This window comes from Enoplosus armatus, chromosome 1 (genome assembly GCF_043641665.1).
Source record: "Enoplosus armatus isolate fEnoArm2 chromosome 1, fEnoArm2.hap1, whole genome shotgun sequence".
NCBI classification, from domain to species: Eukaryota; Metazoa; Chordata; class Actinopteri; order Centrarchiformes; family Enoplosidae; genus Enoplosus; species Enoplosus armatus.
In genome coordinates, this window is record NC_092180.1 from 19029306 (window position 1) to 19056310 (window position 27005).

The window sequence follows — 27005 nt, forward strand, 5'->3', positions numbered from 1 at the left end:
AATAAGAATCGTTCCTGATAATAAATAAATGAAGTAATCTAAATACTATTGGATGAATAGAGGATTGAGGAGGTGATTCTGGCCTCCAAATAACTAGTGAACTGAGTGTTGATTTCTTCTGTATGTGATCAGCAAACTATTGCTGTTATTGCAATCATACTTGCAGCACCATATAAATGGAACAGAGCCCTTAGAAAGGGTACAACATGTCGAGTTAAATACACTGCAGAGAAAGTGCATTAGCATCAGGTGAAAGAAAAAGTTTTTCATTGCGTATGTAGTTTCTACACAGCAACTGTGACTTGACTTGTTGCTTAAAATAGTTTCAATTACATTTGCTTCTGCCATCGTACTAAATCAGAACTGCAGTAATAAAATACTTCTACCCAGCAACAACCATGTTCTTCCCCTAGCAGCAACACAGTTAAAGCCTCAACGTGACGCAAGGCTTTGGACTTGATTAAAAAGTTTGTGCCACATAGACAGAACAGAGAAAAAAAGTTCAAAACTAAAAGTCAGTCCAGATCACCTTGCCCTTGATCCAGTGCTAAAAGGTAGAACTCATCTCTCCGTCCTTATATCATCTACAGACTTTTTACTGCTTTCTCTCCTCTCTTGTCCTCTCTTCTCCTATTGGGCCGTGATTTGGCTTATTAGACACAAAATAAAAATATACGCTGTTAGCTGCCATGGCAGCGAATGAGCCGCCATGGCAACAAACGACTTCAGGAAACTCCCAGACAGTATTTGAGCCTTTTTATTGGACGGTTGGACTGCGGACTCGATTTGAGCGCTCTGATAGGCCAACGGAGCTACTTGGCGGGTGCATCTACTTGGGGTGAAGGGGCTAAGTTGTGTGAAAGTGGGCAGTAATTAAAACCAAGCATAAAGCTGTCAATAGGAGCTTATGACCCAGTGTAATTAGCCTAATATGATTTCTCTCTCTGCACTGTGGTGTGCTAAACCGAACTGGCTTATCGTCCTTGTGTACGCCTGAAACACAGAGAGAGGGGATGAGAGCCAGATACACAGACAGATTAACAGCTAAATAAAAAGAAAGCCAGGCAGATAAATAGAAAGACAGACATACAGGTAGGTAGCTAGAGGATAGACCGATAGATTGGTAGATAGACAGGAAGACACAGAAAATATAACAAAATGGAAATTGAGAGAAATGGCATGATGAATAACTTTATATGAATATCCAAAGGTGTATATTGTTGCTTCGCTTCTCTGTCTCTGACACAAACACACTCACAGATGTTTACATGCACACACAAGTACTACTGTGTACATGTGTTCATGGACATCGCACAAATACCACCACCATGTCCACGTACCCCAATCCCCCACTGACAAATTCTCAGGGGACGTGTAGCGGTCACCATTAAAAGGTCTTTCCAATACAAGCTCTGTTACCAAGGGGGCTAACAGTTAATTCGATTGGCTGGCTGGTAATCAGGAAGTGGGGTGCTCTGAGGGCCCAGTGATTAATGGCTCTGTTGCCCGCCCGTCATCTCCCAAAGCTCCTCCCTCCCTCCCTCCTCCTGTCATAAATTAGGACCCTCGTAAATAAAGACGGCACCACAATCAGGCAAACTCAATCAATTACACAGGTTCTCTGGCCTCGGCTCGTATGTCTGACAGGCAGGAATGCTAATGTTATTGTTGCTTCCAAAGGGCTAGCCTGTCAATTAGCGTAGCAATGCACAGCACAACAGCATGAATATGGACCCCACCATTTAACACCTGTCTGATTACTAAGCTTGTGTGTTAGTGTGTGTATGTTGGTGTGTATGGATGACTTTGTCAGTTGAGGTGTGTATGTTATCTGTGTGTGTGTAACTGGACTTTGGGAAAATCTTTCCTTGTGAAAACTGGCTACATCTTCTGATGTGTCAGTCAAATGAGGATCACAGATCACAATAAAACATTTAACTCTGTTTCCACGTCCACAGCAGAGGACAAGGAGTAAACATGTCCAATGTGAGGATAGCTACTTTTGTGCCATCTGTTCTGCTATTATTTCTGTTACCTGATTTCTGTAGGTTTAAGATTTTTGTCTTATTTCCTCCAAAAAGAATACATTCAGAATAAATAATGTAAAATTTTAACTTTCCAACTTGCTCAAGCTCTGTGGCTCCTCAGGAATTTTGCTTTATTCTTTTCAAGTCAAATAAAAAAAGGCCTGAAGGATGCATCGTAAAATCCATCTGTTTTTAGTGACTTCCATTTCCTCTCAGATCTGGATAAATACCAGTTCAGTGAGTTGAACTTTACTAGGACTAACCAGTTAGTATTTGTATAATAATTCTGCTTTTCTAAATACACACATGTAAATGCACATAGCATTGTACCTGGTACTGGTATACAGTATACGGCTGGAGTGCTTCATCTTGGCAAGTTGTGGAGATATTCCTGTAGACAAGTGTTGCTGCATCACGTCTGTGGGTGTCAGACGTATGGTCCAGTTTACGGTAGACCTCATAATGAAGGACTCTACCATTTGGCTGAGCTGGAGGGGACCAGGTGAGTAGAAAGGTGGTCTGTAGGCCGGTGTGTGTGTCAGGCTGGAGGTCTAACAGTGGCGCTGTTTGTCCAGCAGGGGGAGCCTCCAGTGTGAGTACAGATGACCAGTCACTGGAGGAGCAGCCCAGCGCTGTGCAAGCCTCCAACCTCACCTCATACCTACACACACATACAAGAGCACATTTTTAAATGCAATAATCAGTGATTGTGTTTTTGCATTGTGTAAGAGACAACTGTGGGAAAGAAACACATATCACTTAAATACTTAAACAACAGGCCGTGATACCAGTGTGCTGCGACTACAGCTTGCACAAGACTTAAATCTGGGAAACGTATATGATTATTTGGAGTGTTTAGTGTTTAAATTTCTCTTTCTGCCTCTTGAAAATCCCAAAGTTTGTTAACAGAATTTAAACAAGGTGCTATATATACACAAAACAACGCGTTATTTTAAATGTTTTGCATTATCTTGTGTGAGTTTCATTCAGAAATTGATTTGGTGGACAGAGAGTTTTTGTCAACCCTTCCACAAGGTCCATCATGTTATTCCCAGTTTCAAACCATCAAATAAAAAATACAACCCAGCAAGTGGAGCAGTCATCCAATCAAAAACCAAGTAATTAACAGCATGTTTGAAATTATGTTTGTCGCAACCAAATGTCCATTGAGTCTAACAAGACTACGACCAACATTACGTGGTAACTAATTTGGACGCACTGTTGTTTTTTTTGAGAAAGAAATGAATAAAAGGAGATGACAGAGAGGAGTGAGGGGGAGAAACCGAGAGAGAAGGTGATGAAGATGAGCTGAATGGACAGAAGGTCATCAGAGAGAGGGGAGCGATCTTTAGATGATAAGGCTGATGAGCTTTTATTATCTGAATCTTATCACCACATACACACGCTCACACATACGCAGACACACATTCAAGCAAACTGACACGTACACACAGGAGTAGACACACACAACTGCACACACATATGCACCCTCACACACATAGACATAGACACATATAAAGTCTTTGGTCTACACAGCTGTCGTTTTCTGAGAGACCATGTCCCATGGCCACTGCTTGGTTGACTCCCTTTTCTTTCTACTTCTGGCTTTGAAACACCACAGGCTTGTTTGAGAGTTTGCTTTGCTAGTATCCTAATTTATAACTTTGCAAGGTTATTTTTCATGTGGAAGTAAATCATACAAGCCAGTTAGAGAAGACACAAACGGTTTTCGAGGTAGATCCCTCTGTTATTTGCGCCAATGTTTAAATGTGTCATACTTCTGAGAAGAGATCTAAAGGCGTTATAAAACCATACTTTTTGATCCCTCTTTCCGTCTCCTCCTCTGTCCCTTTAAACCCAAATAAACACAGGTTTACACCAGTTTATATAGGTTCAACCATTTTAAAAGATATGTTAAATTTCACCATCTATTTTTATAGAATGCATTGATTAATTGTTTTCAAGCAAATTAAAGTTATCAATTGATTGAAATGAGAATGAAGTGAACGTAGCTCTGGTATTAACTGTACCACAGTCCCTGGGTTGTGGTTTGTAAAGACTGTTTCTTTTGTTACCAAGAGATGGCACTCTGTTCCCTTCTTTATCGCCCATTCTTATCTCTTATTCCTCCCCATACTTTCCTTCATTACAGTACTTATTACACAGGGAAATAGGAAACTGTGTTGTTAAGCTTTTTTCTTGACCATTTTAGGCAATGCAGTTGAAGGAAAATGTAAAATCTTCGACCTTCAGCTTTGCAATACAAAAAAACCCCCCAACAAAACAAAAAGCTACACATTCTTCCTACCTATACATGTCCCATACAGTACATAGTGAACTGTGGTGGTGATCTGCTTTGACTGACCTGTGGTAAGTAGCCAGCCCATGCAGAGTGGTGTGTCGCTCAGAGAAGCCACTATCCTCCAGAGTGAACACAGTGCTGGTGATGCTGAGCTGGACTGGGTCTCTTTGATACACAGTGTAACTCACAATGTCTCCATTAGGACGGGCTGGAGGACTCCACTCTACTCTCACCTGGAAAGACAAACCACGTACAGCATACAAACTTTTAAATAACAATTTAGAGATTATGGCAAGGTAAACCTAGGCATTAGTTATGTTATGATTCGGCTGTTACTTTTATGGTCTGAATAGATGAATAACTCACCTGGTCTGGTCCCACAGGCGTCAGCGTGGGGAGACCAACACCAGAAGGAGCTGACGGGGGAGTCTTTGCTGTGGCTGCCGCGCTGCTCACTGCCCCTTTGCTGTTGTTGGCCCTGACAACATAGCTGTACTCCACACTTGGCAAAAGCGTGAAGTCGTGGTAATGGGTCTCTGTGCCGACGTAGATAACTTCACCATCCCTGCGGAGTTCATACCCTGTGGTGATGCCATTAGGGTGCTCTGGTGGTATCCAGCTAACCTCCATGGACTCTGGGCCAGTGACCTTCAAAGGAAAGGTCAAAGGTCACATCAAACAGAGCTCCAAATAGAAAAACAAAATGTTGAACTAATCTCACCCAAATAATAATGATAATAAAATCTTAATAAAAAACAATGTAAATGCTTTGTATCACATAAAATTTTAAATAAATATTAAATTACTGATTACTTAAATTCTGATTATTGAATCATCAGTGTTGCACACCTACTGTAGTAACTGAGGTTTCACTGGAAGTCAAATATAACACACCTTAAGAGTCGGGGCAGGCAGGCCAGTGGGTGGTGCCTCCTCAGTTACAGTGGACATTGTGGCGCTGGTCGTGCACCCACCGCTGGTACAAGCCACGAGGACCAGCTGATATGACGTGTGTGGCCGCAGATCTGACACCACTGTATTCAGGTCTCTCCCGCGATAAGCTTCTTCGTTGTTGAGTTTCAGCACATACTCAGTCACCTCTCCATTCTGTGTCAGTGGTTTACTCCAGGAAATGTTTATACGATTGGATGTGATGCTGTTCACTGAGGGAGCTTCAACTGTGGCAGGTGGAGCCTCTAGAGTTGTGATGTTTGTATGAGGGCTGGTGATGCATCCCTCAGACGTGCAGGCTATGATCGAGTAGCTGGAGGAGAACAGGGCAGAATGAAAGTTTAATGATCCCTATTAAACCTTTCTAATTTGTTTGTGGTGGTTATCTGGAAAACCCACAAAGAAAGATTCAGGTTAGTTCATTTGAGACAACAAACTGAGTAAAGGCAAGCAATACCTATATTTTGAAAACGGCAGGACGTCTTCATCGGTGTAGCTGAGGACAGTAGGGTCAAAACTAAATGAGAAACTGACATTGTTTCTCTGAATCCTGTATGACTGAAGCACCCCGTTGGGCTCCAAAGGAGGAGTCCAGGACACCAACACCTCACCAGGCTGGCCTTGGAGGTGTCTCACTGTTGGGGGAGCTAGACCACGAGGAGGGGCCTGTCTGGTTGTCACAGTTACCCAGGGGCTGCGGGTGTGTCCGGCTGGGTTGTGAGTACGGACACTGAACTCGTACTGTGTCCAGGGACGCAGACCAGTCACTGTGTGCGAGAAGGTGTCAGCATGTTGTGGGGATGATTCTCTGAACAGCACCTGTTAGAGACGGTTGTGGATTTTTAAGGCTGATGAGTTGTACAGCAGTAACATATCTTTTATTATATCTTTATTAGTTATAAGAGCAAAAACAAGGCATGACAACTTTTTACAGACACTGGTGGGACCAGTATTTTATCAACTGACAAATGGTCCGATTGAAGTTAGAAATCACTGCCTACATCTTGAGAGGGTCTTTAGTTTCACCTACCTTTCCCCTTTCAATACCCTCTTCATTACTTCTCCCCCTCCCCACTTCCTCCAAAATTCTCCCAAGTAAAAAATACTCTCCAATTGGCCCGTTGGGCTGGGAGGGAGGGCCCCAGGTAAGTGACACACGGTCTGGGCCAATGAAAAGAGGCCTGGGAGGGGGCTGGGAAGCAGGTGGAGCTGCTGCGGTGGTGACATGCTGAGGTGGGGTGCGTGTGCAGCCTGCTAAGGTACAAGCTTCAAGAGTCAAAGAATACATGGTCCATGGCTCCAAACGACGAAACAGGAAGCTGCGTGACAGTCCGCTGAATTCCAGGTTGCCCTCACTGTACAGGTTATACATCTGGAGGAGACAGAAAGCAAGGAAGAGGAAAGAACAGTGGGAGAGGAGGAGAGGAAGAGGACAAGTATTGTAGGTGGGTTAAAGTAGGACATAATGGGAACAGAAGAGGGAAGAAGAGAGAACGAGTCAAAGAAGGAGAGAAAGTTTTCATAAGTACGTGGAAATGTATGTTTGCTTGACTGTATTGACTCCAGGTACAGGCCTACTGCTGTGCACGTAGTGTGTATCAGAATATATGTGAAGTATGTCCATCTATATGCGAAGGAGATGCTGAATTGCATGGGTAAAGTTGTAAGTTGATAACTTTCCGTATGTGTGTCTGTATATTATTGCTGAGGAGCACCATGCCCCGCTTCACCTGCTCAATGCTGTGTATACACTTTGTATGTGTAGTGTGTTTTTGTTGTGTGTATTGTATGTACCGTGATGATTCCATGTGGAGAACTTGGCTGATCCCAGCTCAGCAGTAACGCCCTGCCCTGCTCTCTCTGCTCCACTGTGAAGTTAGCCAGGCCAGCCGGAGAAGCCTCCAGGGTCCTAATGCCGACCCATGGACTGGACACACTACCTGAAGGGTCATAAAACATCTAGACTCAACGGAGTGTTTCAATGGTTGGTGATGATATGATTTATCCCTGATATTATTAATGAGCTATTGGTCAAAATCAACCTACCAGCCTCGTTCAAAGATTCCACTCGTAGACTATACTGACTATATGGATCAAGACCATAGACTGTTGCTTCCAGGACTGAACCCTGAGAGGGAAACGGAGACCAAGGTGTGATATATAAACAAATGGAATGAGTAAGAGTGCAGAAAAGTAAGAAAATGAGAAAGTAGGAGAAAGCAGGAGAGAGGGATGAGAGGAAGATACTCATAGGGAGGAGATATGGGAGAGAAAAGAGGAAAGACAAAGGAATGATTGGGCAAGAGTTAAAAGGAGACAGTAAAACACAGCGGAGATGGAAAGGGAAACAGGGAAGTGGGTAGCATGCCACAGCAAGAGAAGAGAGCGAGAGGAAATTAGTTACACAAACGAATCCTGCATGAATAAAAACCAGTGCATTACTCATTAAAATGGGGAATGAAAAGGAACACTGAAACAATGGCAAGCTAAGATGACATGACATGGGATTTGTGATATCAACATTTCAACATACAGGCTCTGCCATGGTAAAGTAAGTAGACACCAGAGAAGTGGCAGAGACAGAGAGAGACTGGCAGACAGACGGCCGTCCCTTATGGGTGAATTCAAAGCTTCCAGATTGAGTGTTTATGTCACACATGCACCATTTCCTATCACACACACACACACAAACACACAGAGACACAGGCAGAGCGAGTCTGCCAGTAGCTTTAGGCAGTGGGACCCAACCCAACACCCTGGCAGACACAGGGGTAGTGTGTATGTGTGTGTGTGATACAGCGGGAACACCATTTACTAATTGATAAGAGACACACTGTTGTTTCAAAAGGCCCTGGCGTGCGATGACATGGTAGTCAGGGAGCACTTGGCTCCAGGATGTGGCATTGCCTGTTTGTTTGTTTATGACTGTCAGCTTTAAAGCAGCTATGAGAGTGATGTTTCTCTCTGTGTGAACATATTCGTGTGAATATACAACACAGGAGGCTATATTTTTTTCATGTGTTGAGTCTGCAGTTTTTTTAAATTGTCTATTCAGGACTGTTTGCTTTCACACAAGCAAGCATATGTAAAGAGATTAACTGGTAACCCACTTCAACGCAGTGGCAAGAGGATCAAAAAGCCTCCAATTCAAACTGAATCAAATGAAAACCCTGACAAATCACCGTAGCGTGGCACCAAGGATGAACTGTCTGAACAACAACCAGAATGCATGTATTCACTGTTTTCATGTCTGGGAGCCAACGTGTTTTTCATCCACAGTAAAATAGGATTAATAAGCCCCTAGACACCTAGACACAAGCTAAATCCTCCTGCAAATCACAGCACTTCTCAGTAGAGAGAGAGAGAGAGAGAGAGAGAGAGAGAGAGAGAGAGAGAGGGAGGGACGCAAAGAGAGAGACACGGGTGGAGAGAGATAGAAAGAGAAAGGGGCAGTGGGAGTGAGAAATAAAGGCCGAAAGAAAAGAGATCGGAATGAAATGACGGAAGGCGATGTAGGGCAGAGAATTAGAAAAGAGGGATAGAAAAAAAGTAAGAGGTGAGTAAGTTAATAACTGATGAAGGAAATAAAAAAGGGAGAGACGGAAGGAGGGAGGGCGTGAGGACAGAGAGAGATTGAGTGAATGGGTAAAAAAGATGGAAGAAAGCTAAAGTGGGAGAGAGAAAAAAGATAGATGTGGCAAAAGGGAGAGACAGATTAAGTGAGCGAGAATGAGAGATCTCTCTACCTTAAAAGCCAGTGAAATATGTGAGGCATGTGGCCTATAAAGCGGTTAACATATGCACATTGTCAATAGCAGCATCTGGCGCTGGCAGCTTTTATAGGAGCATAGAGACTCTGCTACACGCCTCTAGATGGCAATACATTCAAACACTTTATCACTGAAACACACCACATTAACTGCCTCCTCACACACACACACACACACACACACACACACACACACACACACACACACACACACACACACACACACACACACTCAACAATCAAGCACTATGAAATTCACCACCTCAACCTGCTAAGTGTGCACACACACAAACACACGCAGACAGTAATCAAATGGTGTAACACTAAAATACACTACTATTACATTACATTAACAGCTCCCTCAATAACTATTTCTCTCTCATACATACACATGTGCAGACACACACAAAAAACACTTCCACATGTTGTTGAGGAATATGCAGGCAAACACATATACAAAACTGCCAGAAAAACTGCCAGAAAAATAATGAAATGAATAACGACAGTTAAAGTAAATGTAATACCAACTAAACATGCTGTGACGGTAAACAAACAGGAGTATAGAAAATACTGAAGACCAGTTGGAATTGAATTTCCCAACTTAATATTTTTAAGATTTCTGTCATGTTTACTACATTTGTACATTATGTATACTATACTGCATTTGACCTTGATGTGTGAAGATTAAACACTTAAATGGCTGTTTTATTTTGGATAAATATCCATACATTTTTCAGCACCAATTTTTGGGGCAAGAGCTTTATTGCAATATGTATTTATGATCTCACTGTAATATCTAGGCTAGGTGATAGTGTGGGGTCTTTTTGCTGCAGCATCAGCTAAATTATAGCTGTAGTGATTGTCCAAGACTGTAGCACCAAAAACTGCTGTTGATAAATAGTTGTGTTTCTGTTAAGCCTTTCTTGGAAAAAAATGGCCAACCTATGAAGACCACATGAAAAGCTTGAGTGTAAGATGTGAAAGCAAAAGGTTCTTGTCAACCTAAATTAAGTGTGCATGAGCATGTGCATGTGTGTGTGGATGATCAAAGTCACTAGTTAATCATGCCAAATGCAAAAGAACAGAGGGGGAGCAAGAAGTCATGAGAGAAAGAGAGAAAGAGAGAGACAGAGAGAGAGAGAGAGAGATGGGGGGAGAACAAGAAAGATTTGCACAGATGTAAAAGAAAGAAAATGTAAACAAGACAGAGGGAGAGAAAAAGGAGACGAAGAAAGAAGAGAAGAGACAGGAAGAGGTCTTGCTAATTTATACATTAAAGAGCCCTCAGATCTTACATGGTTCAACACAACTTAGCATTGAGGCCAAGGAAGCAATCTATTCAATCTTTTATTTCCTCGTTCTTTCTTCTTTTTGGTGTGTGAGCTGAGCAACAGCAGGGGTCCTCTGGACAGTGTGTGTTTCTGCATGTGTACCCTATATAAAAGGGTCAGCGTGCATGTGTGCTCCTTGAGCCTTGTGCAAATATATCGGTATCGGTGTTTATTTGTGTGCATTTGCATTGTAGCCTAACAAGCCCACATCTGCATGCATCTTGTTTTGTACCCATGTGTCCCTTGAAGTGTGTGTGTGTGTGTGTGTGTGTGTGTGTGTGTGTGCCCGAGTGCACAGCTGAGTGTGCGTGATATTCAGGTGGAGAGGCATGGTGCGGCCGGGGGGACAGTGTGTGATACTAATTAAGAATAACCATGTGTATTTGTCAAAAGAATTATGCTGATTATCTCACAAAGGCCCCAGCACTGGGCCCCGCAGAGACAGAGACGGACCAACATTAGCATATGGCTACACACACACACACACACACACACACACACACACACACAGGCTCTCTTTCTCTCTCTTTGTTTCTCACTCACACACACACACACACACACACACACACACACACACACACACACACACACACATACTCGCAGGTAAAAGTAAAGTGAGTGCCTAAGAACATACATGAAAGAACCATGCCTAATGATAGGTGAATGGGGTCCAACTGGTCTTCCTTAGGGATGTTTCTCTCCACAAGCCTTCTCTGGCCTCTCTGCTCTGTCATATTAAGTCCTGGAGAGATAATAAAGCACCATGCTGGTTCACCTTTTCTTATGTGTCTTACTTCTTTGAGTGTGTGGTAAAATCAGATAGGATTTGGCTCAATTCAATTCAAGTTAGCTCAATTCAATTCAGCTCAATTCAATTCAATTCTTTAGTCCAGTCTATTAGTACAAGCTGTGCCCTGACCAGCCCTGTGAGAGCAGTAATTGTTTTCGGAGGTTTCTGAGGTGAGCCAGTGCACCACATGCTGCTCTCTTGCGCCCCATGCCAAGCTCTCAAGCCAAGTTTGTGTGTGTGTGAGTGTACGTATTTATGTGTGCATGCCTAATTCAATGCTGCTGGAACAATTGCCCTGTGTCTGTTTGCAAATGCCCTGCGTGGGTGTCCCTGCTAGTCAGTGTGCGTTAGACAAACCCTGACACATACAGACGTTGGTGCGACACATACACACACATGTACAGAAACACAACCACAGACACACATTGAGTGCCATTAGGCATGTGTTTTTGTCTGTGGCCAGCACGGACATAGAGAGGGACTGCAGGGGTCTGGAACAGGCATGCTCACTTCACACCGACAGCCATGATTGGCTTTGGCGGCTCTAGACCCCAGGAAGAGCATATTTGGTGTGTATATACATGCGTCTGTGTGTGTGTGTGATGTGGCCAAAGACCAGTGGACAAATTCTGGCGAGTGAGGGACGGTATGCTTAAAATACACAGATTTCTTTTTTCTTTTCTCCTGAAAATGAAATGAGCAAGAATGTGTTTGGCTATGTGTGCAATTTTATCTAAGCTTTATTTCATCAGGCAGGGCAAATCAGTCCAAAAACATATAGATAACATATTATATATCAGGGCTGCTGGTTGTAATTAATGACTACTTGGTAAAAAAAAAATGAAATATGATTATTTGTACAAGTAATTTTCAATCAAGGGCTGTAAAAAAGCAGCAAAACTGAAGCGAAATTACGCTGGACTGAAGTCACTTTTGGGGCAGATTTTTCATGTGACTATTTTGACTGGCCTTATACTAGAGGCCAATATAAAGTACCCATAACTTCACTCGCATGAAACATTGTCGGGACATTAACAAAATAAATCAGAGGTAACGTATCTTACAAATACTTAGCCTTCTTCTTTGGCATCTCTGTTGTTTTTTAAACCTAATCAATGAACACAACACAGATGGCCAAATATAAAAACAAAGAGGATGCATCAATGTGAGGCAGCATCAGACAGAGAGGCTGACAGGAACGCCTCTGCCAGACTCTAGTCAAAAGTACAGCCCACTTCCAAAACAAACACATGACAAGGATTCAGTTACAAGTTTTCATACACACACTTATGCATCTACATGCTTTCCTTCAGAGTTGAATGGACTCAGTCATCACAAATATACTTAACTTTTTTTTTCTCTCTCTCTTAAAAGCACTCACACTCAGCATTCCTCTAAAGTGATGACCATCATATCGCAGTTGCAGCACTAAACACCCATTAAGACAAGTGGAGAGCACTACACTGGATGGTGTGGCCTCTTCACAGACAGACACACAATAACACAAAACCTGTCATTACTGAGAGAAAGAGAGTGAGAGAGAGGGAGCATGAAGAGAGAAGGAGGAAGAGGAAGCAGGAGAACATAAACTCGGGAAAAAAAAATCACTTGAAAGAGTGAGAGGGAGACAAAAGACGAGGGATGAGAATAACATAAAAACTGTAATTTGTGACAGAGGTAGAGAAAACCCAGATGGAAATGTAGTGATGGAGGGAGGACTGAGCAGTGTGGAGCAATAGAGGGAGGAGTTGTGAAAAAAGGGTGTCAGATTGCAGCGAGGAGAAGAGGGACTGTTGCAGCTTGATTATTTGGCTGTTTATGCAGAATGCTGAGAGCCCTCCAATCAGAGTTGGAGACCTCTAACTAAGGGGTCTGATAGGCCGAGGGCCTAACGAACTCTGCATCTCAGTCTCCTTATCTCTCCTCTAATCCTTCCTCCCTCTCTTCACCTGTGTCCTCCTCCCCTCTCAACCCCCTCATCCCTCTCTCCTCACCCTCTGTGCACTCAGCTCTGCATTTCTCTCTTGTCTCCACTCCTTTGTCTCTCTCATTTGTTAAAGGGTGTCACTGAGAGCAAGGGCAAAGCCTTGTCATTCCTATTCCTTTGACCACCCTCTATGACCACTGTCTCTTCGGTGGTTAGCCAGCACAAAGAGGATAACTAAACAAAAGTAAGAGAGGGTTCAAAGCAACAAGTGAAGGAGCAAAGCTGTTGCCCAATAGTGTGTCACAACAGAATATATTTTATTTACAGATTTACTCACATGAAACATTGAAAAATCCATAATGTCACCTGAATATTTTATTTTCTGTCTTTCTTAAATCCTCTTGAGGTTAAATACATGTCTATAGCCATGACTGCAATAAGTGGGGCATTTTGCATTTCATGATTATGTAAAAAATATGAGCGCTCAGAGGACTGCAACTTAATGAAACATTCAAAAACACAAAAGACAAGCAAATGAGAAAAACATATTGTGAAAAGTCCACAACAAGTTTTTCGGGGAACATACGAAATTATGAATAGATTGACCACATGATGTTGGAAAATGAGCGAACAATGTTGATTTCAGTTTTAAATCTGATTGCACAATTCTGATATTCTTGGAGATAATGGCTACGTCAGAACTACTAGCTGATTCATTAGTTTTTTGTGTCCCCCTGAGACTTGTATTTGAGATAAATCTTAAAGGAATTGTTCAATATTTCTGCCACATAACTCCCTGTAAAACCACAACTTGTCATTTTTAAATGGCTTTTGCACAGATTAAATAACAAATTCATAACGTGTTAATGAACTTTAGAGGTGCTGGTCGGGGGATTTTGTTACTCTCAGTCAGAATAGCTGTTTCTTCCTGCTTCTAATGCTAAGCTAAGCTACGTTAACCAGCTGTTGGCTGTAGCTTTATATTTATCCTACAGATATGAGAGTGGTATTGATTTTCTCCTCAGCAAGAAAGCGAATTATGTAAATGAAACGAAAATTAACTACTTCTTTAAGGTGTTCCATATTTTCCTATAGGTGGTTCAGTCTGAGAATTGCTTGGACAATGACTTGCGCTTGGCAGGACAGATCCATTTTCCCAGTGAGTAATCAAATACTTGGCAATAGGTTTTCCACCCACTTCACTGAGTGAAGGCAGAGCAAACAATGTGATGCTCTTCTATACTTTAGCTGTAACGTTACAGCAACGCCTGCTGAGCTTTTCTCAGTCATTTCGATGCTGCTCACATCTTTGCCTTACATATGAGCAGGTAAAACTGTATCCTATTTCATCACATCCGTACTGTGCATGTTCAAACACATCCATGTGTTAGTCTGAAACACATGCCAACATACAGTATGACATGCTTAAGTATTCCCAAACTATGCATCTGTATTCACACTGTGTTCCCACCATGTGTTTAACACTATTACTTGTTTGTCCCTATCTAATCATTCAACACAGCAGCAGACCATTCATGTCTAAGTACACACCACATATTCTGATAACGTGTCCATACTTATATATGTCTACCAACTGCGCATGCCAGAAAACACACATTCTGACTGTGCAGGTGACACACAGACACACACACTGAAACCTCATGTCGGCTTTGAGACACAGTTCGCCGGCTGGCCCTCGCTGTCCCACACTCTCTGACGGGCTCTTAATGGTAAACTAACAGATTGTAAACATGCTGCTAGCTCTCTCTCTCTCTCTCTGCTCTCTATATTAATCACTCTCTCTCTCTCTCTCTCTCTTCATCTCCTTCTCTCTGTCTCACTTCCTCCCTCACCTCTTTCACTTCCCTCTTAGCCCTGTTCACTTCATCCTTACTCCCTCTATCTCCATCCCTTCTTCCCTTTTCCTCCCTCCCCCTCTCTCTCTGTCTCTCTCGCTTTTCCTGGGGTATTTTTTAAACAATGTGTCCTTCATGTACGGTTGGTTACGGGGTGTACAGAAGGACATCATTAGCGCTGGTGGTTAAGCTGTAATTTACACCATTACCGAGGTAGGGGCCATTTTTATTGCCTAGTAAATTTCAGCTCTGAAATATTTAGACCATATGGCTCAATTTGTGTAATAACCTTAATTTCCAAGCACCCTTCAGCTCCCTTCAGTGCCGGCTGTTGTTGGCGGATGGCGGAGTGGTGTGTGTACACATTCATATGTGTGTGCACGGTTTGGAGCACATACACACACACACACACACACACACATGCGTACACACACAGAAACATGGACATGGCAAAAATGTTAACGCGTACTCTACACATAACCTCTTACATACACATTACACACACTCTCTTCCACATGCTCTCACTGATTCATTCATTCACACACACTGAAACACACACTGAAGCACACACACACACGTATGTATGCATGGCGGCAGCAGATTAATAGGGTGTCAGCTTGTGTTTGGGTGAGGGAGCGTCAGGCGTCGGCCAGATGGTTCTCAGGGATGATGACTGTCAGGGGTCCTGCTCTGATCAATGGGATGTATTAATACAGCACACACACACACACACACACACACACACACACACACACACACACACACACACACATTGTTGAACATACACACACAAACAAAAATATGTTATGCATGCACACATGCAACCATATTCAGACATATGTATCCACACACACACACACACACACACACACACACACACACACACACACACACACACACACACACACACACACACACACGCATGTGGTCTAACTTCACCAGTGATCCCAAGGGCCACAGTGTAACATCTGGAGGAGCCAAGGGAGGGAGTAAAGGACAGAAGAGTAAAGGAGGAGAAAGAGGGAGGTGGTAGGCAGGGAAATACAGGAGGCAGGAGGATTTAAAAAGTGGATGGAGGGAGAAAACATCAGTGACAGATGCAAGGGAGGAGAGAGGAGTGACTTGAGGAGGGAAAAGGGATGCAAAGGGAGTAAGGGAAGAGATGGGAGATTGAGGAAGTGTAGAGAAGGGTTAAAGGTGCAAGAGGGGAGATGGGAGAGAAGAGCTGAGGAAATTAAGGGTGGGGTGGAAGGAGATGTAGGGAGAGGAATGAGGGAGGAATGGGAGGGTGTAGAGTAAAACAGGGACCATAGAAGGGCGGGACTGAAGAGAAGGACGGAGAAAATGAGAGAACAGACAGAAAAATGTGGGAGAAGTTGAAGGGTGTGGAAAAAGAAAGAAAGGGTGAAGAGAGGAGAGGATCGAGGGGAGGCATGAGGTGAGGGCAGGTGCATGAGGTTGAAATTTTAGTTGCCCAATGAAGGCAGAATTTGTTGAGAGCAAAATTAATTTCCAGTGGTATGGAGATAGAAGACCAATCTTTCCACAGAGGGACATGCAAACAGTCCCTGTGTAGAAACAAAAAGAGCTGGATGGAGGGTTGGAATGAGGAGTGAGAGAAAGAAAAAAAGACGACTTTCAGAGAAGAGAGTAGAAAAGAGGAGAGGGAGGGAGGAGAGAAAATAATGAAGAGAATAAAGAGAAATACAAAGAAAAAGAGAAGTAAGGGAACCACGATGCAAGGAAGGCAACTTGACAGGGTTGTTTGAGTGACTAACATGTCTGTCAGAAAGGTGTAAAGCATGGGGAGTGAATTTGTGTGTGTGTGAGACTGTGTGTGTGCCAGGCGGCACATAGGGGTCTAGTGAGGCAGGCCGCCTGCGCTTCGTACCCTCATTCCGTCCGATTGCCATGACGACCCCATTAATCAGCCAAGCTGGCACAGAGCAGGGTTCCCAGCCCAGCCTGAGATCAATACACACCTACCAAATGAACACACACACACACACACACACATATACATGCACAAACAATGCATCCACAAACTAATACATTTTAAGCAGAAAAGAATGGGTGGATTAGGACATTAAGGAGAGAAAAAAGTTAACTAAGTAATGATGAAGAAGTGAGGAGAAAGCATACAAGAGAAAAGAAAAATAGAGAGCCGAGTTCTTCATGTCTCTTCCGGAAATTTCTTCTTAATGGGTTCGGAAAAAACTGAACTGTTCCTGAGGTTTACAATCCATATTCTACAATAAATAAGACTCTAATGTAGGATTTCCTGTTAAAATGTGAAAGATGATTTCAATAGATCTAAATGATTCCTTTGTTGGCATTAAAAAAAACTACAGATCCCTTGAAGTTTAACAGCACCTACAATACACATGCGCTATTGTTTTCTCCCTTATCCGTGATATTGACCCACTCTCTCTTTAAATGTGACCTCTTCAACGTTTTAGCTGTAATCTCTGCTGTCAAAAAACAGGTCCTCCTTGTCCTGTTTCACTTAGTTGCAGGTTTAACCTGTGATGGTCTTGTGGAAAACGGTGTTCAAAGGCTGCTAAAAATAAGTAATATTATTATTATTTTTTTTTTTTAATCTACCATCTCTGTCTAGACAAATGCCATACTATTGAGCAATATGTTGTTGACCTGGATTTCTATTTTTTATTTTACATTTTTTCTTACTTCTGGAACATAACATAAAGTATTAATAATAATAATAATAATAATAATAATAATAATAATAATGCCAAACTGCATTCAACTGAAGGCTGTTAATAGGGCTTTATCCCCATTTTCAAAATGTCGATTGTAGACATCCTTTTAACTGATTGTTGTCTATCTCAACTATCCATCTCTTCAACCTCAAATGAATGTCAAACATCTATCCAATATATCAAAATAATTTTTTTGCTGTGCATTCCTAACCAGCACAAAGTCAAAACACAAATTTTTCTCAGAACACAATCCTGTACAATCCTGTACAACCTGCTCTTTTCAAGTTTGCTCAGAACTTTCTCATTTTCACTTTCTGTGTGTATTCCTAAACAACGGAGTGCATGTGGCGAAGGCAATCGCGTGACAAATGACCGTCACCAAAATAAGTCTATGCCATGTCAATGAGCCTCTCACACATACACAAACTCACACACGCACACACAAACACAGAGTGCTCCATATCAATGAGAAGGTGAAAGGTCTCCATTTACATCTTGTATTAATTATGAGTGACAAGCCAAAGGTCACAGAGGGAGAAGAGGCCACTCGTATGGACAGAATATAGATCTATACTTGTACCTCCTCTCCCCCCCCCTCTCTCTGCTCCCTCCTTTCCTATCTATCACTCTGTCTCGCCCCCCTCTTGTTCCCTCACTTGTCTTCTCACCCCTCTCCAAGCTCTCTTTTGGTCTCACTCATTCTTGCTCTGTTTTCTTTTCTCTTTCTTACCTTCCATACTAACTGGATTGTTCTTTGTTCTGCCAATCTGTCTCTCTATATTTTGCCCGTTTCTTGTGGGTGTATATCAATGTGTTTCTCTGCAATCCTCTTTTCCCTCTTCTTTTTCCTACATGTCATCTTTGAATCTCTATTTTTCTTGTTTGATCATGTTTTTGTAACTTCCTCTCTCTTTTTTTAACAATGGATAACTACTGCATGTAAGAATCACAGAATCACACAAGACTGAGTTTCAGATGCACGCACACACACACACACACACACACATACTGTACAGGTGTGTGGTGGTGTGCAGAGAGGATGCTAGCCACTGTTGGCAAATATCCCACAGCAGCTTTAGGTGAACTTAGCCTGCTTACTGAGCTGCAAACTTATATTTAGACTAGAAGGACAGCCAGTATACACAGTATGTGCACGTACATTACGTGTGTGAGTCTGTTTAGTGAGTTTTTGTTTGGTTATGTGTCTGTGTGTGTTTGGTTTTTTTTGGGGGGGGGGGGGGGGGGGGCACAGAATTGTGGGAGGGCCCTCGAGAATAGCAGGCCATGGGCAGTGTGTGTGTGCGTGTGTGTCTTCAGGCCCCTCACCGGTGAACAGATGGCACCAGCACCACAGGTAGAGTCCAAATTTCTTCACATGCATCACAAATGACAATAGACACACACACATATATAGTATATATATATATATATATATATATATAATTTAAATTTATTTTTTATTGCTTGGGAGCAGAAAACAACGTGTGATCAATGGGGAGACTTTCCTCACACATAAATGCATACAGGCTCCTATCATCTAGCATTCACTGTGTGTGTGTGCATCTATGAGTATGTGTGCATTTACCTCCACAGTGAGAGCAGTAACAGCAGTTGAGTTGAGCGTTGGGTCCTGTTGGTACTTCTTGTAAACCAGTCTATAATGGGAAATGAGACCGTTGGGCCGTCCAGGTTCACTCCATTTCAGATGGGCTGAGTATGCGCCTGTCAAAGTGCACAGCATGCGGGACTGTTACAGCGTTTCAATACAAGAACATTTATGCCTTACCAGTATTAATGTGACTTGGTGAACTCACCGGTGGGTGTGACAGAGGGAGGGGCCATATCTTGAGGTTCTGCCTGTAAGGTCTGAGCTGATGCCCACTGGCTCAGAACTGAGCCTCTGGAGTTGTAGGAGCGAACCCTGTACTGGAAGTAGCTGAAGGGTTGCAGGTCTGGGCTTGCATCAAAAAACTCCAGCGGCCCACTGGACCAGATGAAAACCAGCAGCTCCCCCTCAGTTCCCTCTGGACGCCTATAATAGAATGGAAACTTGGATCAGCCATTCAGCAAGGTTTATTCCTTATAGCCCAAATAAATAAAACGTAGTATATATATATATATATATATATATATATATAAGTATATGTTCTGAAAATATGTTTCATACATTTCAGTATACTTTTGATTTATCTAAAATGAATATACTAAAAGTTATGTTAAATTAAAACCACTTACGCTGCACTTAACTACTAGAATTTGAATTATCGATAAAGTATTGTTTTTTTTATGTATTTTAGCAACCTTTAGTTACCAAAATAGTGCAATATTTTCAAAGCACACGTTTTTGCACCGTACTGAAAGTATATCAATGTTTTACCTTATGTATATTCGCAATATAAATATACTTGAATTATGCTCAAAACTGAAAAAAAGTATGTTATCTAAAAGTAGCTTAGCATACTTTAGTGCACTGAAAATATGCAGACTTAGTTTGTGTGGAATTGAAATAAAAAATGTAACATCACGTCTTAAACATCATTTGTAAGTCACTGGCTGATGCAAGCACCCTGATGTCTTGGCAAGCCTCTTTGTCTGTGATTATGTCGGGCTTCAGGTGTGAGTGTGAGAGAGAGAAAGAGAGAGATTTTCCTATTTTATCCAAGTCGCTGTCTGCCTGAGTCTGATCATGCCAGGTGTGTCAGTGTGTGTGTGTTTGTGTGTGTGAAGTGCTATGCTAATGTGTGTTTCCTGAGGACTTAAAGGGCTTAGTCTGGTCTGACCCTGCATACAGATCACACACTCTTTGGTCAACAAGCGGACCACGACCTTCAGCATGCATTAATACACATGCGCAGATGCACATGCACATGCACACACACAAAGTACGTAGATTGGTAAGTAGACATTTGCCTGAACACACGTCATCAAAACCTCTACGCTTTTCTGTATATAACAGTAAATACGTATATTATGTGTCTGGTTCATTAGTGTTGTAGTGATAGACTGAGTAGATAATGTAAGCACATGAACACATTGGTTTGTAGTACACAACAATATGAAAGCAGCTTTGTGTATTGTGTAGTTGTTTTCATGACTGCTGTCTACACTTCATCATCCACTTTCTATAAACTCTGTCATAATCAAAAAAGCCTTGCTGTAAACAAGACACATTGTATGTTCTTTCTTCAGAAATGGATGCTCAACTATGATTTTTGTGGGTGAAAACGGCTTTTTTTAATTTCACAGGTTAAGAAAATGGAGAAAAAATATGCAAAGCTCACAGCTGGACCACAAATATACAAATAGCTGAGTACACCAATGATGTGTACAAGTACTGTACATGAAATCGGGTTGCACCCTGCACATAAGATGTCACAGATATTCTTCTCTCTAATTTTAAACATGCAGACACTATATGTCTCAGTGTACTGCACATGCAATGCACGTTTTCATTTTTGTATGTGTGTGTGTATGTTACCTGTATATATGGTAGGATGTGATGAGTCCATTGGGTTTTTGGGGGGGCAACCAGTGGATCTCCAGGACATTAGCTCCAGCTGCCTTTAATGTGGGGGACTCCAGACCTTCTGGTGTGGCCTCCAAAGTGCGAACATACACACCCTCTCCTACTCCACACCCCTCTCCAAGGGGCGAAACAGGAGCAATTTGTCACAAAACACACACATTTATAGGAACACGTCACGTCGCTGCATTTGTTTCATTTACATTAACAAATCAGATCAATAATATATCTTAAAATTAAAGCAGGCTATGCTATGTTAAGTGGAAAAAGGCTATTAGCTACAGATGAACATCTTTGTTTAATGACTGGTTAGCCACAGCAGAGGTCTTTTAATTTGTTTGGCCATCTTTAATGGCCACTGAGATAAATCTAGCTGCTTTAACCAACCAAATTCCTGAGGAAAAAGGGGGGATTTACCAGTACTGGTATACATAATAAAGCAGACACTGGTTATATGTCTCAATGTACTGCATGAACATTTCAGTGGGCAGCTTTGCAGAGGACAGTGTTGCAGTTTATCTATGCTATTCCTCAACTTAACAATGTATGAGGCTTTTTATTTATTTTATGGTGCACGACTAATTGTCTTATTAAGGATAGTAAATCTTTCAACCTGAAATTAGTATAATCAAAAACTTACCAATTTGACAGGCCTGCACTCTGATGTAGTAGGTGGTGAATGGCTCTAGACCTGTCACAGTGAGGTGCAGGTCATGCCCAGCATGACGCATTATGGCTCTGTCACTTCCTGGATTTAACAGGATGTTGTAGTTCACGGGCTGGCTGCTGATGAGCCGAGCTGTGTAAATGAAGAAAGACACACAGGGTATGATTACCTATAGTTAGTTATGTTTTTGGTGGGGGTGCGTTTGAAACTGAAACAAAAAAGCAAGATGAATGATGGAATTTTACATTTCATCAATCCAGAAGGAAACACTAAGCTGACCATAAAAGTGTTATTATAAAGTGTGCCACAACTTGTAGTTATCTTAAATTATTAGACAGTAGTTGTAGAAAATGCTTCCTCTGTATTGCCACCACAGGTGTAGATGAGCGAAGTACTTCAATGACCTACATTTGCCTCTTGATGCCCAGAAAAGTATGTTTAAAAACGGGGGCATGGAATAAAAACATCTGAAGGTCATTGTGCACTTCAAATTGCAAAAAAATTGCATTCAGCCTAAATAGACTGCATCAGGCCCACTATACTACAAAAAGGCAGATGACAGCGTATTCGTCTGCATTATAAGGTAAATAAGATCTTAACTCTGTTGATTTTAATTGACAATTTATACACACAGTCAAGGAAGTCTTACTCCATGTTGCATACTGCCTGAAAATTGTGGAACGTGGTCACGTTAGGTAACTTTACAATGACAAAATTGTATTGTATATAGAAAGAAGTTAAGATCAAATGTTTGTATTTGATAATTTAAAGTTGTAGTTTGCACTTAAAAAAAATGTTGGATATGAATAAACGTAAGTAAATAAACAACTATCTGTACAGTATATGATTTCCTACAAGTACATCTATATATTTCTCAGATTTTTGTCTTATAGCTGACTAATGTTGCCTTCACAATCCTGGCACTGTGGCCTCACAGCCAGACAAAAACACACAAATGTATACATACAGAAACACCCACACAGATACACACACGCACCTAGACTTTGTTAATATTCTCACCGGAGGTTTTTCCATAATTCAGGCCAACTGTATTGTGATGGGTTATTCAACATTCATGAACTCTGGATATCTCGAGAACGAACTGATTACCAGACAAATGAAAGACTTCAATTATTCACCCCCCAACTCACATATGCACACATCATGCACCTGCACTAACACACACACACACACACACCTTTGACTTCAGCACATGGAGCTTTTTATATGAGCACACTTTGGCTGCATTAACACACTTTCACACCCTCCACACACACAAACACACACACTAAGGCATATTTATGTGTGAGCACACACACACATAGGGGTCATACTGCATCTCCCTTTCATCAGCTTGTTGCTCAGACATACAGGTTTAATCATCCCTGATATTTAAGTTCTATTATTTACAACCAATCAGCTGCTTTGTCATCTTCTATTTCACACACACGATACCCATAATTACAAATGCACCCATGTACACTTACATACAACCAAAACCATACACACATACACACACATTGATCCTAGAGTAAATGTCTCTTTAATAGCCATACGTCAGTACTTTTGCAGTCAATGTATGCATATGATGCCACAAACACATATGCATGTGCGTACACACAGACAGACACACTGGCAGACAGACTTGCAGGTACACATACATACACACACATACACACACAAACACAAGTCGAAAACACTCCAGACTCTGGGCTCAGGGAGTTAACCAAGCGTGAGAACCCAGCTGATATTTCCTCACCTTTAAAATCAACCCGTAATGACGATAGAATAGGCCTGCCTATGGAAATGTCTCCTCAGTAACGTGCACACACATATGCACACACACACACACACACACACACACACACACACACACACACACACACACACACACACACACGTATAAAAGATGCATGCATAAACACAAATATACAGAAACAAAAGACACACACACCCACACACAACAGAGCGAAGTGTCTGAAGTGCTAGTTGGCCCTATAAGCGGTTTCTGAGATAGGAAATCAGCCTAATGAGAGAGTAATAGTCAATGATAGATGGGTTAGGGCAGACAATCACTGCTCCATAAGCATGAAACTCAGCCCTGAGTGTATGCTCATGTAAACCTGTGTATGTGTGTGTGTCCAGGTCTTGAGAGGCCAGAGGGTGAATGGAAAACTACTCAAGGCTTTTGTTTCAGTCTGACCCCTCTCTCTGTCTCCTCATATCAGAGGAAGAAGTGATTCACATCGAGGAAAAACTTTAATATGGTGAGTAAAAATGTTTTCTGCCTTGAATGTGACACCCACTGTTTCAGTGTTGTGCAAAACATTTAAATTATTGGGAAATCACTTCCTGTAAAAACATTTATGTGTGGTCAGATACTGTATGTATCACGTTAACTCTATTCCCAGTTTCTGTTTTATCTCAGGAAATAATCGCAAGAAAATGAAATAAATTCTCATTCTGCGGTTTTATTTAGAAAAGCTCTTGCCACAGTGTGTGTGTGTTTATGGGTTTCTAAGTTAGAGGGCTTAAGAAATGCAGTCCTCCCTTCTGAAAACAGATTTTAAATTCTTACAAACACTGAATTGAGCCCCTTTGGCTCTCTGTGAAGAAATGTTCTGGTAAACATTCTCAGTGACCACAATGCCACCATAAAACGTTGGTTAAGTGACTTTGTGCAGTCAATCACAGAATAGGTCAGAGGTTTGATTAGTTAATGACACATCCAAGCACCAGTAGAGTTGAGAAGTGGAAGGAGCTTCTGGTTCTGGAAATGTTTTTCCCTAATGTAAATTCCCTGTTTTCTTTCAATAATATCATCAACAGCAGATCAACTTTGTTTGAATTTTTTAAATGCGACACAGCTGCTCATCTTTGACCTTTGAACAGGCTTTTGAAATTATTTCTGGAGATGAGATACACATGTGATTAAACACTGTTAGGAGGACAGAATACACCTCAGTTTATATAAATCATCATTAACAAACAATTGAGTTCTATCTATCAAAACAAACTGTCTAATCTGTGATGCCTGATTCAAACTAAATACTTTCCACTAAAAACAATTTTCCATCCATTTGGATAGCTACTCACCAGGAGGGGTCCAGGCAAGAGAGATGAAGTGAGGGCCCGACACTGTCACATTGTGGGGAGGCTGGATCCCAGTGGGGCACGAAACTGGTGTTTGTACAATATATTTGTCGCTCACACCCGTCCCACCCCCTGTACTGGCCCCCAGCTCATACACATACCTGAAGAGATGGCGGAGTAAAGAGGGGTGGAGAAAGCAGCAAAGAGATGAGGGATCAAGGGAGAAGGAAAGAATATGCAGAAAGACATTGTTAAAGGGGAAGTTTCACACAAAACAACACCAATGTATACAGAACACATATCAGGACGTGGCCGGGATCATGGCTTGGACAGTCATAGTATAAGGAAAGGGAATTTTATTAATATATTCCAAATATATCCTAAAATGTCTTAGCATTTTCCACCAGTTTGTTACCCACTTGTCCCGAATATATGTTTAGTTTATTATGTGTTACATATGTCATCTTCCCACACCACATTCCCTGAAATATATTAATCTGCTTTTCCACCCAACATAATTAAGGAGCACAGCATCAGGTCTGCTTTCTATTTGTGATTAATTGATAAATTAAAACAACCTGTCACAGAAATCATGGCCTCTCGCAGCCGGCCCCTGCAAATTAATTCAAACCTATGTATATTTGTGTGGACATTGTGTGTAAGCTCATACACTTGAGGTCCATTTCTTCCTCTTTTTCCCTCTCCGTCGTAGACTCCCCTCTCTCTCTCTCTCTCTCTCTTTCATCTGTCTCGCTGCCTCTCTCGCCCCACTCGCCCCACTCGCTACCTCTCTCCCCCATGACATCATAAGATAGATTTCCCTTTTAAGAGCGTGTGGCTGGCTGGTGCTAAAGCTTACATTAGCTGTGTAAGTGGGCCACCATTTAACATTAAAAGCCTTTAATTTGCTATAAACTCCGGCACACATGCATTAATAGGCGGCGGTGTTGGGTTATTGTTCCTGCGCAGAATGTTTTAAACTGGAGGCCATTAGCACCTCTGCAGTGGGTTAGAACACAGTCAGGAAAAGGTATTAAAACTACTCATATGTTACTTTCACATACACACAGAGAGAAAAATATAAATAAATACACCTCACTGAGAGGCAAACTACGGCAAAAAGAGAAAAAAAGAGGAAGGAAGAGAGCGAAGCAGAGACTGAGTGTGATGGAGAGGGAGAGTTTTATCATGGCATAAGGTTTCAGTGGGAGAATGAATTTAAACACTTCATCACTGGAAGATATTTACTTAAATGTAAACACCGCCTTGGGATATCAAAAGTGAAATGGTGTGTGTGTGGTAGGTAATCGGTGAGCGAGTATGTGTGTGTGAGTGTGTCTGTCCTGCGGGGCCAGCCAGAGGGAATAGGTTAATTCTCTCGTCATCTTAGACACTTCCTGGGCTGCCGAAGCAAAGTGACAGCTAATCAACATTGTCATAAATAATCAATGGCCACTTTGAGCAGTCTCATGCACAGACACATGCACACACAGAAAGGCATGCGTGGGTACACACTGACACACACACACGCGGGGAAAAAACACACACAAGTCTGCCTGGATAATGGGGCTGGTGCTCCCTGTGTAATTCTTGGCGCGGGGCTAAATTGGGAAAAGAAGGAAAGGAGGAAGGGAATGAGGTAAGAGGGAAAGGATGGGAGGGGAGGGAGGGTGAGAGGAAAGAGAAGTGAATAGGAAGCGAGACAAGTGATGAGAAGCGAAGGGTCGGGACGGGAATGCCTTCTGGCAGACTATCTGGAATTAGGGAAAATTAAACGTCACACACACACAGTCCTATCTCCTTTCTTCCTTCCTTCCTCTTTCACACACACATAGAGGAGATTGGAGGACTGCAGGGTGTTATCCCAAGAATTCTATTTGGGGTAAAGAGAAATTGTCTCGGGAGGTAGAAGGCCGAGGAGAGAGAGAGAGAGAGAGAGAGAGAGAGAAAGGGGGAGGAGAGGGGGTATCGTTTTACACTCCCTTAATTAAAACAGAAAATCCATCTTGGAAAAAAGAAACGGATTAATAAAGGTTAAATGAAAATAAA

At 42.0% G+C, this 27005-nt stretch overlaps 1 protein-coding gene across 1 annotated transcript in view; it reads right to left on the reverse strand.

The window, feature by feature from the left end:
* ush2a (Usher syndrome 2A (autosomal recessive, mild)) overlaps positions 1 to 27005 on the reverse strand; it is a 190163-nt gene that overhangs the window by 8716 nt on the left and 154442 nt on the right. The window contains exons 70-82 of the mRNA XM_070906384.1: positions 24960 to 25117; positions 21837 to 21995; positions 21152 to 21314; positions 19488 to 19705; positions 19259 to 19395; positions 7327 to 7408; positions 7075 to 7220; positions 6311 to 6652; positions 5738 to 6099; positions 5224 to 5593; positions 4696 to 4977; positions 4393 to 4562; positions 2358 to 2688 (exon numbers count right to left, since the gene is read on the reverse strand). Coding sequence (XP_070762485.1) covers positions 2358 to 2688; positions 4393 to 4562; positions 4696 to 4977; positions 5224 to 5593; positions 5738 to 6099; positions 6311 to 6652; positions 7075 to 7220; positions 7327 to 7408; positions 19259 to 19395; positions 19488 to 19705; positions 21152 to 21314; positions 21837 to 21995; positions 24960 to 25117 — 2920 coding nt within the window. The remainder of the gene's footprint in view (positions 1 to 2357; positions 2689 to 4392; positions 4563 to 4695; positions 4978 to 5223; positions 5594 to 5737; positions 6100 to 6310; positions 6653 to 7074; positions 7221 to 7326; positions 7409 to 19258; positions 19396 to 19487; positions 19706 to 21151; positions 21315 to 21836; positions 21996 to 24959; positions 25118 to 27005) is intronic.